Source organism: Leucopleurus acutus (assembly GCF_964270905.1).
Source record: "Leucopleurus acutus genome assembly, chromosome: 9".
NCBI lineage: Eukaryota > Metazoa > Chordata > Mammalia > Artiodactyla > Delphinidae > Leucopleurus > Leucopleurus acutus.
Window position 1 is genome coordinate 80,557,376 of NC_139144.1, and position 16,202 is coordinate 80,573,577.

General features: G+C 40.1%; 1 protein-coding gene across 6 annotated transcripts in view; it reads left to right on the forward strand.

Moving 5' to 3' along the window:
- The window catches only part of PTPRZ1 (protein tyrosine phosphatase receptor type Z1), a gene marked incomplete at both ends in the record, with an annotated part of 162,261 nt that extends 146,510 nt beyond the window's left edge, over positions 1-15,751 (forward strand). For 4 of the 6 annotated variants that reach the window (XM_082846332.1, XM_082846333.1, XM_082846336.1 and 1 more), the window contains 12 exons: positions 303-437; positions 982-1,116; positions 2,150-2,313; positions 3,923-4,058; positions 5,477-5,623; positions 7,920-8,013; positions 8,337-8,410; positions 10,598-10,726; positions 11,178-11,324; positions 12,937-13,079; positions 13,877-14,012; positions 15,611-15,751. In XM_082846332.1, the coding sequence (XP_082702458.1) occupies positions 303-437; positions 982-1,116; positions 2,150-2,313; positions 3,923-4,058; positions 5,477-5,623; positions 7,920-8,013; positions 8,337-8,410; positions 10,598-10,726; positions 11,178-11,324; positions 12,937-13,079; positions 13,877-14,012; positions 15,611-15,751 (1,581 nt within the window). Of the gene's footprint in view, positions 1-302; positions 438-981; positions 1,117-2,131; positions 2,314-3,922; positions 4,059-5,476; positions 5,624-7,919; positions 8,014-8,336; positions 8,411-10,597; positions 10,727-11,177; positions 11,325-12,936; positions 13,080-13,876; positions 14,013-15,610 lie in introns of all 6 variants that reach the window. The other 2 variants (XM_082846334.1, XM_082846335.1) reach the window with 1 other exon arrangement.
- Between the last annotated feature and the right edge of the window lie 451 nt (positions 15,752-16,202).

Genomic DNA, 16,202 nt, shown 5'->3' on the forward strand with positions numbered 1-16,202 from the left:
AGCAGCACAATTAAGCACCAGATGTTAAGCATAGTAAACAGACTTGGATTAAATGCACTTAGACTAGAGGTGCAGAGAATAGTGGTTGTGTCAGTGCAAAAAGAACTCTTTTTTTTTTTACAAAAATTATAACTAAAGAAGAGTTGCTGTCTTTGCTAGTACTAGTAAGTTTCTCTAGCTTTGAAAGTTTTTTTTTTTTATGGTTTTCTATTATAGCGAAAATCTCCTGATCTTAGAAACTGAGCAGATAAAAATGGCATACAAATTTGTCAGTAAGAAACATTTGTCATTTGTTTCTTCAGGGCTACAACAGACCAAAAGCTTACATTGCTGCCCAAGGCCCACTGAAATCTACAGCTGAAGATTTCTGGAGAATGATATGGGAGCATAATGTGGAAGTTATTGTCATGATAACAAACCTTGTGGAGAAAGGAAGGGTATGAAGGTCATCTATTATGCCATCCCCGAGATAGTGATTAGAAATGCTTTAAGTTGCTTTTGATAGAGTCAGCATTAAAGTCAGGGAAGCTAATCAGCATTCCTTTCAAGTAAGTATGACAGCTTAAGGGAAACTGTTAAAAGGTCAAAAAGTTTCGCTGTAACTCAAGCTACCTGCTATTTAAATGCATTCTTCATTCCGTAAGAAAAAGTAAATGAGGTTCATTGAAAAGCGATGCAGAGTGAAGTAGATTTTAATTCATGGGAGCTGGATTCTAGTCCTGGCTTTATAGCAACTCAGTACATCTGGCCTCACTTTCCTCATCTGAAAGGGGGGAGTTTGAATCTGATCATCTCAAGTCTCTTTCAGCCCTGTAATTCTCTCTCTGCTCTCCTCGACAACAAACCTGCAATCACTTAGAACAGAAAGAACGTGTTTAGAAGAATGAGGGAGTCATGGTATCAAATCTTTACTGATTTCAGGGATGACTTACACTAAGCATTTGAAATATGAAAAGAGCATCTTGACTTTCTCTTTTGCAGAGAAAATGTGACCAGTACTGGCCTGCCGATGGGAATGAAGAGTATGGGAACTTTCTGGTCACTCAAAAGAGCGTTCAAATGCTTGCATATTACACTGTGAGGACTTTTACTCTAAGAAACACAAAGATCAAAAAGGTGAGTCCACAAATGATGGCTATCATCAATTGAGTAATACATCTCAATCCTTTTTTAAGAAAACAGGTGGTATAACCGAAACAGGGTAAAAATACAAATAATTAAAGGCATTAAGAGTTCTTATCACAGGGCTTCCCCTGGTGGCGCAGTGGTTGGGAGTCCGCCTGCCGATGCAGGGGACAGGGGTTCGTGCCCCGATCCGGGAAGATCTCACATGCCGTGGAGTGGCTGGGCCCGTGAGCCATGGCCGCTGAGCCTGCGTGTCTGCAGCCTGTGCTCCACAACGGGAGAGGCCACAACAGTGAGAGGCCCGCGTACCGCAAAAAAAAAAAAAAAAAGAGTTCTTATCACAGCTACGCCTCAATCCCAAAAGTTTCTTCCAAGTCTCTTAATGCCAGATGTGGCTTTAGCACCATATTGGTCATGGTGCCAATGGTTGCAGTGATACAGGAACAAAAGTCCCTGCCCCATGTGATAACTGCACATCCAGCTGAAAATAGTGGAGACTGAAAAAGGGGAGGAAAAGAAAAAGAGCAAGTTATAAGTCAGGGTTCCTTAGAAAAACATATATCTGCATGTAGATATATATGTATGTGTGTATATATACATATATTTAAAGAGAGAGAGCGGGTGTTTTAAGAATTGACTCCAGGCTGGAAATTCAGGCAAGATTTTTACGTTGCAGTCTTTAGAATACCTTCTTCTTCAGGAAACCTCAGTCTTTGGTCTTAAGGCCTTCAACTGACATCAGGGAGCGTAATCCACCTTACTGGAAGTCTTACTGATTTAAACGTCAATCACATCTAAAAAATACCTTGACAGTAACATCTGGTGTGACAGGTGTTTGACCAAACTACTGGCCACCGTAGCCTAGCCAAGTTGACACATAACGTTAACCATCACAAATGACAGTGTACTTTTTTAGCTTCCTTATGAACCACCAACATCAAGCTATGAATCCTGAGTTGATGTTTAAGGACCCCGTATGTGTGTGTTCCTATAATTAGCTGATTAGCTGTCTGGTCTCTTCCAGGGTTCCCAGAAAGGAAGACCCAGTGGGCGCATGGTCACCCAGTACCACTACACTCAGTGGCCTGACATGGGAGTGCCAGAGTACTCGCTGCCCGTACTGACCTTTGTGAGAAAGGCATCCCAGGCCAAGCGCCACGCAGTAGGCCCTGTTGTTGTCCATTGCAGGTGAGTCTCAGCGCCAGGTTTCCAAACCCATAGAATTGCTTATGCTAACAAAAAGGGAATCGGTGGCACAAAGTTTTGCCAAAGTGGGAATGATTTCACAAACTGAGGGGCATGAAACGTTGGTTACTGGGAAGTGAGTGTGCCAGACTCAGGCTTGGATTGCTGAATATTTCAAAGCACCAGGTATTTCTATGATGTATAGTATTCTATTTGATTGGTTAATTGGATTTCAGCTTATTAACTGTGTGGAGCAGGCAGAACAATGTTTTGTCATTAAACAAGCACTTGTTACAACATAACGTCGTGGGATAAAAATGCTTAAGACACAACCCCTGTTCCTAGGAGTTAATAGTCTATTGTAGACTTAATATGCCAGGTTTACGTTAGAAAAACCAAAGTGCACAAAGTATGGGGAATTTAGCAAAATATTTTAAGTTGTTTTTAAACAGTTTGGGGTCAAAAGCCCATTCTCATTTTCCTGAGTTCTGTCTAATATGTCCTTTTGAACGTGTAATCAATTCATCGTTGCCCAGGTGCTTTAATTTCCAAGACTGGGTGAGTGAATAGAAATAATGATATTTCAGAGAAGGAGAAAAATGCATTAGAGGCTTCAATTTAATATTTTTCAGTTAAAACAAAAATAGCAGTTACTGTTTACTGCATGCTGACTCCTGTGCCAAGCTTTCCGACCACAAAAGTCAAATTCATTTCTATGTGGAGTACTTTTGTCAAAGCGGCGTCTGTGTTTTTACAGAAACAACTGTTTTCCTTTGATATGCAGAGTATCTCACACATTCTAATTACCTATCTCAGGAGTTATCCTCAAAGTCTGAGAGACCTATCTTGAGTTTTTTATCTGCGAGCCCGACGACGATAAGCTGAGGGAAACGGGAAGATGCAGGAAAAATAGCTGTGAAGGTCAGGGATTGTTTCCTAGCGAATGGAAAAGGCCCAGAGCCTTGTGCAGAGCGGGTGCTAATTCTTCACTCTAGTACTTCCTACTCGTCAGAGCATTTGAAAAGAATCCCTGTCTCTGAATTCTGTCCCTCCAGTAGAGGCTTTGAAGAAGTTGCTAGATAATGGCCCTTTAGAAATGACTGAAGTTATTCTTTATTCCTCACCATCTCACTGAAATGATATTTTCAGCTGAAAGCCTTCGCAAACTCTTTTTTTCCATTAACGTGGAAACCTTTACAAACATGTTTACCTGACGATACAGACCCAGAGACCTTGTCTTTTCAGAGTCTGGTGAGGCTGACGCTTTCATTCTTCTCAAATTAAATGTCTATTTGCTATACTCTGATACATAATATTTCCACTGTATAATGTATAACGAATAATAACTGTAATTGAAAATAAAAACGTCTCCAACAGGAATAATCAGATTGCTTTGGAGTTTGACCTGTAAGCGAGAAAGAAAAAAGAAAACTTTGTTTGTTCTTTGAAGCATTATGCGTAACTCCTAAGCTGCTTCCTGTCTTGCTGAATTACTTACTAAGTGGCTCATTTGCTTGGAGAAGGATATTAATTTACAAGACGGCCGGGAGTGACCAATCCTCAAATGTGTTTTATGTTGACACTGAAGTCTCTTTCTCTGTGTGCTTTTCAGTGCTGGCGTTGGGAGGACAGGCACATATATCGTGCTAGACAGCATGCTGCAGCAAATTCAGCACGAAGGAACCGTCAACATATTTGGCTTTTTAAAACACATTCGTTCACAAAGAAATTACCTGGTGCAAACCGAGGTATGATAAAAAGGATAATGTCCTTTAGCTAAGGGTTGGAAGTGTCCCTAAACTGCTGGAGAGACCAGCGTTTGTATTACCAGGTGCGTTAGTCCCATGGGGCTCCCTGTAAGAAAGTGCTACAAACCGGGTGGCTGAAAACAACAGAAACGTGTTGTCCCCTACTTCTGGAGGATGGAAGTCCAAAATCAAGGGGTAGGCAGGGCCATACCGAATCCTCTAGGGAAGGATCCTTCCCTGTCTCTTCAAGCTTCTGATAGCCTCATATTTCCCTGGACTTGGCAGCCTAACTGCCTCCTTCTTCACACGGCTGTCTTCCCTCTGTGTCCGTGTCTGTGTCCAAATTTCCCTCTTCTTATAAGGACACCAGTCCCCACCTCATCTTAACTAACTACATCTGCATCGACTCTATTTACAAGTAAGGTCACATTCTGAGGTCCTGGGAGGTTAGGGTTTCAGCATATCTTCTGCGGGGGTGGGAGGCGTGCATAATTCAAACTATAACACCAGGTACTTGCACGTAAGTCATGGATGGACCAGCTAAATTTTGTCTATTTTATGACCAAATGGGGAATATCTTTAAAATGACACCGGTCACAGGCGAGATTCAGAAAAAGAGTAAGTGGATCAGTCAACCCTCATCTCCTCGTCTCGTGCTGAATCCTCAAGCTTTTCCTGCATGTAATGAATGAATGGATTTATTCTCATATTTAAATAGTATGAATTATGCTCAAATTATTCCCTTTTTTAAGTCCAGATCGTTTACCCCTATATGACACAGGACAAACTCTGCATACCTGTATTTTATTTTCACTATTTCTAAATAAAAATGGATTTAAATTGAAAACTATGTATGGCAGCTTGAAAGCAATAAGAAACATATGACTGAGTGGGCTTCCACACCAAACCAACCAAACTTCACTCCATCGAGGAAATGACATTCTAGTCAGATAAGACGAGGGAAGAGTCCCATACGTGAAATGGAAGATAACTGTTAAAAACTGTATAGATAATTGTACTCAATTATATATGACCGGCTAAAAGGAGAACTGGAATGGGGAGAAGGGAAGACCCATCAGAAGTAGAGAAGTCAGTGCAAAATGTGGAAGAGGGTCTCAGGTTTGAAGGATGAGCAGAGAGGGCATTGCTTTGCCTCCCCAAATCTTCCAGTGATCTCCTTCCCTAAATGCCAACGCACAAGAAATAAAGAGATGAGGGATGGAAAGAGTTGTATTGTTTCTGGATGACCACCTTTTCCTCCATCTGACTTCCTGCCAGGACTGGTGAACAATCTCTGTGGGTCCTCCCTTACATTTTGTAAAACGCTTTTTGTCCATCAGTGGAAGATACTACTTTTGTACCTCAATACATATAAGGAAGACCTGAGGTGATATCCCTGTTTGTCATTGCTTTGCCAGGAACAGTATGTCTTCATTCATGACGCACTGGTCGAGGCGATACTTAGTAAAGAAACTGAGGTCCCGGACAGCCACATCCACGCCTATGTCAATGGGATCCTCATTCCTGGACCAACAGGCAAAACAAAACTAGACAAACAATTCAAGGTGAGTTCTCTCGGAAGCCCCTCTCTTGGGTGTCACCACAGGTTGGAATGTTCCTGCACCTCCTCATTTGAGTGGACAAAGCCCTGTGGACAGGCTGAGCGCTCTGTTGGCCCAGTGGCTTTGTTGTGTTCTTTACAACAGGCAACAAAGCCACTTGGCAAATTTCAAGAACCTTAATTTTGAGTAGCGAGAGGGAAGGTTCTCAGAAACCCTAGAAATGCAGACGTGGTCCAGGAAAGGAGGGCACAGAACAGAACAGGAGGAACAGGCAGAACTTCTAACACAGACGGTGTAAGTGCTCTTCTCGCTTTGAGAAAACCAGACCACTTAACCACGAGTGCTGTGCTCAGGCTGCTTGTGCTGCTCTTTGGAAGAGTCTGTCTCACTTGAAACCCCCAGACTAGAATAGGCCATCCCACAAGAATAGCTTCTTCAACCCCAGTTTCTCCCACCCACCCTGTCACAAGGACGTCGGCTAGACAGGGGAGCATGGTTTGTTCAATGTTCTACCTCTCACAGCTTAGCTCTCTGATTTCCAGAAACCAGTCAGCAAAGAATTCAGAAAGCAGTTGTTACCAGACCTGCCTGCGGAGATAGAGGGATTTGCAGAGCTGTCATCTTCCAGAGGAATGAAGGCTGCGTTATTTTGTTCCCCATTATTTCTATTCTAACCTCTTACTTCTCAAGGTTGCTAGAGAAACAGGGCCAGTTTCTGAAGAAGGAATGTCTAGGAAGAATTCAGAAGGCCCTGGAAAAACCCAGGAGAGTTAACAAACCTCAAGATTGAAGTTTTTTCTTTCTTTTCCACAGCTTACACCATAGAAGATGTAGTCATGAGTTCCCTCTGACTTTTTACCTTCTCGTTCAGCACCTTTTGTGCTTTGGGAGGAGGAAGAGACAGAGGAAGGGTGGAAGCTGAACTTAGAAATTGCAGACAGGAAAACATAAATGTTTTATTCAGCCAAACTTATCTGAGTCATAAAGGAACACTTTAAGGAAGACAAAGTGCACAATACAGCTTCCAGAAACAGATAATAAATATAAAGCATTAATGTGATGTTGCTAGGATGGCTTTTTTCTAAGTTAAAAATATACATCTATTACCCGTTTTCTTATTTAAATATGATTTACCCCATACACAATTAAATTAATAAAAGAATTGATATCGCTTATACTGGATAATTCAGGATCAAAATGGAAATATCAATTATGAGATCAGAATCTAATTTAAAAACAGAGACATTTGACTCTGTTTCCTGTTAACATCCTAACTAGGGAAATTTGGAGGTGTGTGTGTGTGTATACTGTCCTATAAGAAAAGGTATTTATTCAAGTTTACCCATAGAAAAATGTCCTTGAAATGAATTGCATGTCTATTTATTCAACAAATATTTATCAGAAACCCACCTCAGCATTGAAAAGTAAAGAATCAGGACTTCCCTGGTGGAGCAGTGGTTAAGAATCTGCCTGCTAATGCAGGGGACACGGGTTCGAGCCCTGGTCCGGGAAGATCCCACATGCCACGGAGCGGCTGGGCCCGTGAGCCATGGCCACTGAGCCTGCGCGTCCAGAGCCTGTGCTCCGCAACGGGAGAGGCCACAACAGTGAGAGGCCCGCGTACCGCAAAAAAAAAACAAAAAAAAACAAAAAAACAAACTGGGATATACTTTTTTCATCTGTTAGCCTGTCAAAAATTAAACACCAGTGACTCCTAATTCTTTATAGAAACCCTCACATGTGTGCACATTAAGAAATATACAAGGGATATTCATTGCTACAAAGTTTGAAATAGCAAAACATTGGAAATAACCCAAACATTCACTAACTGGGGAATAGATAAATAACAAGTAGATAATTCGTGTGATTGAGTACTAAAATAATGAATAAAATCCAACTATATGCATATATATGTGCACACACACATACATACACACTCACATGCAATTTATCTCCCAGCTGCAGTGTGAGATTTAGGTAGAGAAAATGGAGGGCACACACCATAGAGGAAGGTTCCTAATGCTGCAAGTCAAACTAGACATGAAGTCTTCTCTGCTTATTTTAACCCTCCTGGTATAGAATATAGAACATAGATGTACCAGGGAGTCCCCCAGAACAAGTTTAATTCAAGGAATTCTTGGAAAATAAGTCAGATATATTTATATTCAGTATCTTATCTTTGTTGAGTCTCCTGTGTATATGTGTATATGTGTGTGTGTGTGTGTGTGTGTGTGTGTGTGTGTTTATTTGAGGGGCTTAAATGAAATAATCTATATTTTTCCTTGACACCCTTTCTCAGCTCCTGAGTCAATCAAATATACAGCAGAGTGACTATTCTACAGCCCTAAAGCAATGCAACAGAGAAAAGAACAGAACGTCTTCCATCATCCCTGGTAAGCTATGTTGAATTTTGGAAGAAAAAAAAACCCCACTTTTTAAATAATAGAAGCCTTGTAGATAATTTGACAATAGTTGTACATCTTGGAACAAAAACAATACACTCATATTTTTCTAATCATGCCAGATAATATAACTTAACAAGGACTCTTAAACCTTGAGGTCTTCGTCTAGAAGTGCAAAATACATAGAAAAACTAGCTTAAAAGTCAAACCCACTCTACTTGCAAAATGTGGCTATGTTTTGCCATTTGCAGGGGCGGGGAGGAGATACAGTGCCAAGAGCTTACTTGTTTATGATGAATGTTCTGTATTCCCAGTGGAAAGATCCAGAGTTGGCATTTCATCCCTGAGTGGGGAAGGCACAGACTACATCAATGCCTCCTACATCATGGTAAGTCAGAGAGCCACTGGGGAGACTGCTGTAGCTTGCGTTATCAGAATCAGAACCAGAGTGGGGGGCTTCCCGGGTGGCGCAGTGGTTGAGAGTCCGCCTGCCGATGCAGGGGACACGGGTTCGTGCCCCGGTCCGGGAAGATCCCACATGCCGCAGAGCGGCTGGGCCCGTGAGCCACGGCCGCTGAGCCTGCGTGTCTGGAGCCTGTGCTCCGCAATGGGAGAGGCCACAACAGTGGGGGCCCGCGTACCACAAAAAACAAAACAAAACAAAAAAGCAAAAAACAAAACGAACAACAACAAAAAAAACCAGAGTGGGCTGCCCAAAGCAGTGACTGGCAGATACGGGAGGCACCACAGGTGGACGTGAGTCGTATCTGATGACTACAGACTCACAGTCCACAGCAGCAGTAGAATCATAGCATTCCTTGATGTTTTTATGTGTGCTGGGACTGGAGAACTCTTAATCAAGACAATGAGTAGATGTGGGAACCAAACTCACCATGAGTAGATACAAAACATCCACTCACCCTTCTAAGCAGCTCCATTTCATTCACCAAAGCGGATTCCCTGCAGACCCAGGATACACTAGCGTTAGCAAAGTCCAGTCTCGTTCACATTACCACTCCAGGTTTGCAGCACGGTTCTCACCCTGCAAACTGGGCTCATTTGGGGACTTGGATTTCTAAAGATACAATACTTTCTTTCTGCATTTAGATCTACTATCGGAGGGATGAGTGCTTTAGTAGCTGTTGTGTGACCTTCATTTCCATTTTAGGTCAATCAATCACAGAGTTTGCCTTCAGATGAAAGAGTCCTAATCCCCGTGCCAAAATCACTGTTCTGTTTATCTAGAAAATACTAAGGTATACCATGCAAGAAACAGGGAGATGTGTGGAGGTGGCATCTAAAAGCATGCCACACTTAAAATAGGGGCATCTTATTACTATAGGAAGCAGATATTTTTACTCAAAAATTGAGAATGGGTTAAGAGAACAAATATAAATATTGCATTGTGTGCTGGTTAGATAGAAGACAGACTGTTCTTGTCAAGAGAATAATTAAATGCTGGAAAATATTACCTACAAAGCTTGCCACATTACATCTGAAGATTTACAAAATAGGATGAGTTTTTACCTACCTGGAATGACTTAAGTGGGATATTGACTGAAGTTGCAGGATAAACTAGAGGTCCTTTCAGGGTCTCTTCCCATCCAAAGAATCTACAAATAACCAGAAAAACATTTAATTATGTACAACCTGCTCATTCAAATCCGAATATATGAACTTAAAAGTTTTCTGCTTCTTAAACAAGATTGTAACCAAAACAAAGTAAATTGAGTAGAATTCTACTTGATGAATAAATGAAGCTAAAGCTTAAAAAATAAAAAATGAAAATATTCCACACTTCATATGAGCCCATGGGGGATAAGAATGCGATCTGAGAGATTCCATTGCAGAAGGGGCTAACTGAGCCATGATTTTGGTAAGCAGTAACGTGGAAATCATGATTAATTCAATGACACCAGCTTTCAGGTTTCTGCAGCAACATTTGCAAGGTGCCCGCCCCACCACCACCCTCCCCCACCCCCCGCACCCCCACCCCCACTCTCCCCCCACCCCCCACACCCCCACCCCCACCCTCCCCCACCCCCCGCACCCCCACCCCCACTCTCCCCCCCCACCCCCCCACCCCACCCCCACCCCTCCGGCTCCTCTCCTGTAGAGGCAGCCAGGGTGTAAAGGTATCCGGTTGCCGGTACGTGTGAAATTTAGCACTCTGCCATTGGGACTTGTGAAAAGTAAGAAATATAAAATCTCTAGATTTCCTTTCTATCTAGTGTGAGAGACATAGTCCAGAAGCCATTTTTGTTGTCTCCTCCTAGAGGTGATAGCTGGGTAAGCTTGGGCACAGCACTTAATTTCTTAAGCTTCAGTTTAATCGCCTATAAAATGAAGATCACATTCCCTTTGTCATAGTACTACTGTGAGGAATAAAGGAAGAAAATGTTTAGTGCTATACCTGGCATGTAGGAGATGTCTGTAACATTGGCTATAATAATCACATTATTATTTATAGATACAATCCACAAATAAAAAGACAGTAACCATTAACCTATAAATGTTTTTTGAATGTTTAAAGTCACATGCCAAGGCTCTTTCTATGTTCTCTTTGGTTTTGTAGGGTTATTATCAGAGCAATGAATTCATCATCACCCAACATCCCCTTCTCCATACCATCAAGGATTTCTGGAGGATGATCTGGGACCATAACGCCCAGCTGGTCGTTATGCTTCCAGATGGTCAAAACATGGTAAGTCCCTCAGATCATTTTTGGCATGTTCTTTACAGGGTAGGTATCAAGACACAACCACCAGAAGTCCAGCATACAAAGAATGTATTTTTTTCAACCAATAAACTAATATTGAAGTTGCACCTTGTCTATTATTGGACTTGGTTTGGATACAATATCCCAGGTCTGAAATTGTTGAATGACAGTTTTAAATAAAAGTAGGCTGAAATTAACTTAAGTATTTATTACGCTGCTTAAGGAAATTAGAATTGCAATCATGAAGGAAGTCAGCCCGTATGTTTCTATTTACATTTTTTTAAATAAAAGTTGTTAGGATATTTTAAGAGTAAATATTGAGATTCAAAGAAAAATTTGAGTTGAATTGTCTATGGCAACCAGTTAACTTCGTTTCACAGTCTGACTTAAACATTTTATTAAAATCTAGAACCTTCTTTGGTTTTTAATCCTCCAGGCAGAAGATGAATTTGTTTACTGGCCAAATAAGGATGAGCCCATAAATTGTGAGAGTTTTAAGGTCACTCTTATGGCTGAAGAACACAAATGTCTGTCTAACGAAGAAAAACTTATAATGCAAGATTTTATCTTAGAAGCTACCCAGGTATGGACATAGTTTAAATGACAAACTTTTCATCTTAAGCACATGTTAAATATATGCCAATTTAAGAATCTCTCCTAGAACTAAAAAGAAGGAATCTGATTTCTTACAAATTGAGACAGATTACCCAAATAATAAATTTTACCTTACTTGTCATTTTCATTTTCAAAATCTTATAGAATCATTAAACAATTAGCCATCACTAAACTCCACCATCCCTGACTTCTACACACACAGGAAGTCAAAGATTTGTCTTTTACTCCAAAGCAGTTGCTGATAGAAGTTAAGCTGAAAATAAACAGAGTAAAAAAATAATTTCATTAATCCTAATTCTCATGTTTTAAGGCAAGTCCTTACCTTGTATTCTCCTAAATAAAATGGGAAAAATATTACCTACCAAAAAAAGCTTACTGCTCTCTACTTATGTACAGAGGGTTGCTAAGTGAAGAACTGCTTTGAAAACATGCAGTGCAATGAACTAGTGTTGTTTTACTAGACTCCTGATTATCTACAAGGCACCAATTTTAATTCTTTGTCAATAACTGTTTCTATGATTACAGCACAGTTCATAAATTATTGCACAGCTCCTGTGAAAGACTGAAAGAGGCTAATAGTGATGAGTAAAGCATGTGAAATTCAGAGGACTTTCTCAATCAGAAAAAAAATAAATCATGTTTTAGATGGTTTAAATGTTTCACTTTACCCTAATTCTGAAACTGGTAAAACATATAGGGTACATAAGAAGATTGAGTATTCGCTAGAATATTTGACCAAAACTTATAAAATTGATAATGCAAATACATTGTTTTCTAAATGTTTTATACTTCTGCCTGAAATTGATGTTTTATATTTTGTGAGTCAAGGGTCCAATTTTATTATTTTTGTGTGAATAACCATTGTTCCAGTATCATTTATAGATCAACAATACCAGTTCAGTCATAAATCAAATTTTTATATATGTATAAGCTACTTTGGGAGACTGGGGATCAGAGATTTAAGAGATTTAAAGTCACACAACCTGGTTTGGTCACTTAATAAGCAAGGATCAGAACTGAGACTGGAGTGGAAACCATGTCTCCATCCTCCTTACCAGCATTTCTCACACCGTGTCAAGCAATCTTATTCTTCCCTTAGTTAAACCTGAGTAATGCTGGTATTTGAAGAAGTCTATGCTATTTTTTTCTTTTTTCTTTTTTTAAATTTAAGTATAGTTGATGTACAATATTATATGTTACAGGTATACGATATAGTGATTCACAATTTTTAGAGGAAGAAGTCTATGTTATTTTTAAAACTAATTTTAAAACTGAAGATTTCTTTTTGTAAGTTTAAATTTATCGGCACAGATACATCTTTGTTCATGACTTGATTGGCAAGATACGCCCACAAACAAGGTTTATTTTTGAATAAAAAAGAGATCACCTCTGTACCTGGCAAATGTGGTGTCGCGGCAGTTTCTCCCTTCCAAGGTGGAGGACAGGCTGCAACTACTGCTGCTCACTCAGCGTGTTTCTTGGTTTTATTGCCTTCCTATAATTCCTGACTTTCCTCAATTCATCTACTCACCAACCAATGTGACACTTTCTAAAACAGTCATTTTTATCTCTTCTTATAGGATGATTATGTACTTGAAGTGCGGCATTTTCAGTGTCCCAAATGGCCAAATCCAGATAGCCCCATTAGTAAAACTTTTGAACTTATAAGTATTATCAAAGAAGAAGCTGCCACCAGGGATGGCCCCATGATTGTTCATGATGAGTAAGTTCCACACTTTAAATCAATTCACACCTGACATTCTCTGTGTGTATGTATATTTCTGTTGTCTTTGTACTAACCTAATACTTTGGACCAATCGTGAATTGTTTAGCCAGGGTGGCTTATCTGCTTCTCATGGACAGGATTAACACAGAATAGTTTTGGGGTTTTTTTCCGCTTCTCTGGGAGCTCCTGTTGAAGGCAGAAAATGTATGCATGATCACAAGCATCTGCTGTTGCATTCTACACTAAGAACACTTGGTGTGATGAGTCAGTGTTTTAGAACCTGAATCTTCAGGTGCTAACCAGCGAGGCGTCTCTCAGCCATTGGCTTCCTGGGATAGGAGTAAAATGGATATATTTTTTATTTACCAGAAACAGGAATTTTATCCAATAGATCTTTCCAAGTTTCAGTTGTGAACAAATAAAAAATGCATATGCTGGAATTATGTTATATATCAATACATATTATATATGATGTATATGATAATATTACATAATATATATTATAACCTCAGTCAGATCATTTTGATTTACTGCCAACCCCTTCCATAGTATAAAAATAAGAAATGTATCACCAAATATTGAACTTCTAGAAAGTGTCTCATTAGTAATATCATGAACACTCCCCAGTGATTCGAAGTAGACCACAGTTCCACGCACTATAAAGTAATGAGACAATTTATTAAAAATTTCAGTGTTCTTACTGCAGAATTATCAAGGCCATGTGCTCTGTGAGTTTCAGATGTGAACATGTGCTGCATCTGAATGGAGTCTTTGTTCCTTCCATTTGTTTCCAGGCATGGAGGAGTGACAGCAGGAACTTTCTGTGCTCTGACAACCCTTATGCACCAACTAGAAAAAGAAAATTCAGTGGATGTTTACCAGGTAGCCAAGATGATCAATTTGATGAGGCCAGGAGTCTTTGCTGATGCTGTAAGTAATAAAGCAGCGAACCAAACTTTTCTCATTAGAGCACAAGTCACTTTCTAGAGGCTACCAAAATCGTTTTGTCCTGTATCAAAAAAGATCACATTGATAATGTTAGCATGTAGTTTTCAAGCTGAATTATGTTCAGTTTGCAATCCATAGAACTGGAACAATAAACATTTAAAGTTTATTTTCCAGAAAATTGATGGATCAAAATTTTAAAATTTCATTGTGTGCCTTTTGGCAAGACTTATTGTAATTCTGAAACGTATCCTCAGTAGAAGCACCAGCTAATCTGATTTATCCAACAAAATAAATAGTTATTTTCCCGGGGTTAGGGTTCTACGTAGCCTCAAAGAAGAGTCAGAAGATAGACTTCAGCTGTTCACCTTTTTCTCAAGCCAAATTCATTTTCTGAACTTAAGAAGTAGCTAATTCTGGGGATAGTTTTGAAAAGAGAGAGAGAGAGAGAGACACTCGTACAATCAAGAAAGAGCATAGCACATCTGGAAAAATAAGTCTCAACTCTGAGAATAATTGGGAAGTTTTTTTATTATAGAAACAAGAGCTAGAAAGACAATAGGGAACTTTGTGCAAATGCCCCAGTGGGAGAAGCTTAGGTGGATGCAGAGGTCATAGGCTCACTTCCAGCTTCCTCGTCTGGGTATGTGTAAGGGCCTTATAAGGAGTCCATCTTCAAAGCTCTAGCCCAGACCAGCTGGCCAGAGAGTAAGGTAACCCTTGTGCACATGCACTTCAGAGGAGCCCTTATTGAAAGTCTCATTCAGGAGAGTTGAGTTGTATCAGGCTTGTCTTGTAGGAAATTGCTTTCGGCGGACTAAACTCATACCCAGGTTTCACAAATGCATTTAATGAGACGCGTGGTCCTGATGATTTTCTACTATGGAGCCAGCCGCTTGCTCATGTCCTTTGCAACTGCCTTCCCCCACCTCACCATCCCCAAGTTGGCATCTGTAAGAGAACAGCTACTTTACTCTTCTGTGTGTCTCTACCATGAGACCACAGCAGGGTACACGGGCACACACTCTCCTTCTCACCAAGCAGGACATAAGATCCGTCGGGCTGGTGGAGTGTGAAGGATACTTGGTAAACAGTGGGTCTTGTGAAAGGCCTGCATTCCTCATGAGTTCCTGGGCTGACAGTGCAGTCCTGAGACCTCTTCATAAATAGACAAACCCAACAGATTTTGTAACAAAAGGAGAAAGGAAAATGAGTAACTTAGTGGGTTACAGGAGCCTAGTGCCAAAAGGTTTACACACAAGTTGATAAATCAGTATCAGAACCTCATCACATCACCTTCTGATTCCATGAAGTAAATGAATAAGAATGGAGTGCTTACCATTGGCAAATGTAGTGGGCCAGTGTTCTAGGTCAATGACTGTTGGCTAATTATAGAGCCACTTTAAATTTAATCAGAAAGAGACATTAATACGGATGGTGGGCCTCTGCTGATTATAACAGAGCCCTTAACACAACGCCTTTCTATGACAGTGGCAAAGGGTGACTAAAAACCTTGCTTCTTTTTACAAACGTATGTCTTCAGCGAGCTTTCTGTTTCTGACCTCCCATTCTCTGTTCTCCAGGAGCAGTATCAATTTCTCTACAAAGCAGTCCTCAGCCTTGTGAGCACCAGGCAGGAAGAGAATCCGTCCACCTCTCTGGACAGTAATGGCGCAGCGTTGCCTGATGGAAATATAGCCGAGAGCTTAGAGTCTTTAGTTTAACGTGGAAAAGGGCGAGAAGAGTCCACATCTGGGCATTGCTTTCCTCTTTCTAAAATTAGACAGGAAAATTAGTCCAGTTCTTCTGTTATCTGTTTACTTCACATCACCTGACAGTAACTATCATGGCATAGGATTCTGCTGCCAAGTTTACATCATTAACAATGTGTGCCTTTTTGCAAAACTTCTTGTGATTCACTTATTGTGTTTAAACTAAAATGATTGAAATTTACCGTATTTCTAAGAATGGAATTGTGGTATCTTTTTTTCATATTGATTTTAACAGAGAATTTCAATTTATAGATATTAGGAATTCCCAACTACAGAAAACATGTTTGTTTTTAGTGTCAAATTTTTAGCTGTATTTGTAGCAATCGTCAGGTTTGCTAGAAATATAACTTTTAATATAGTATGCTGTAAATAAAACACTCTGTTCCCTATGATATTCAACATT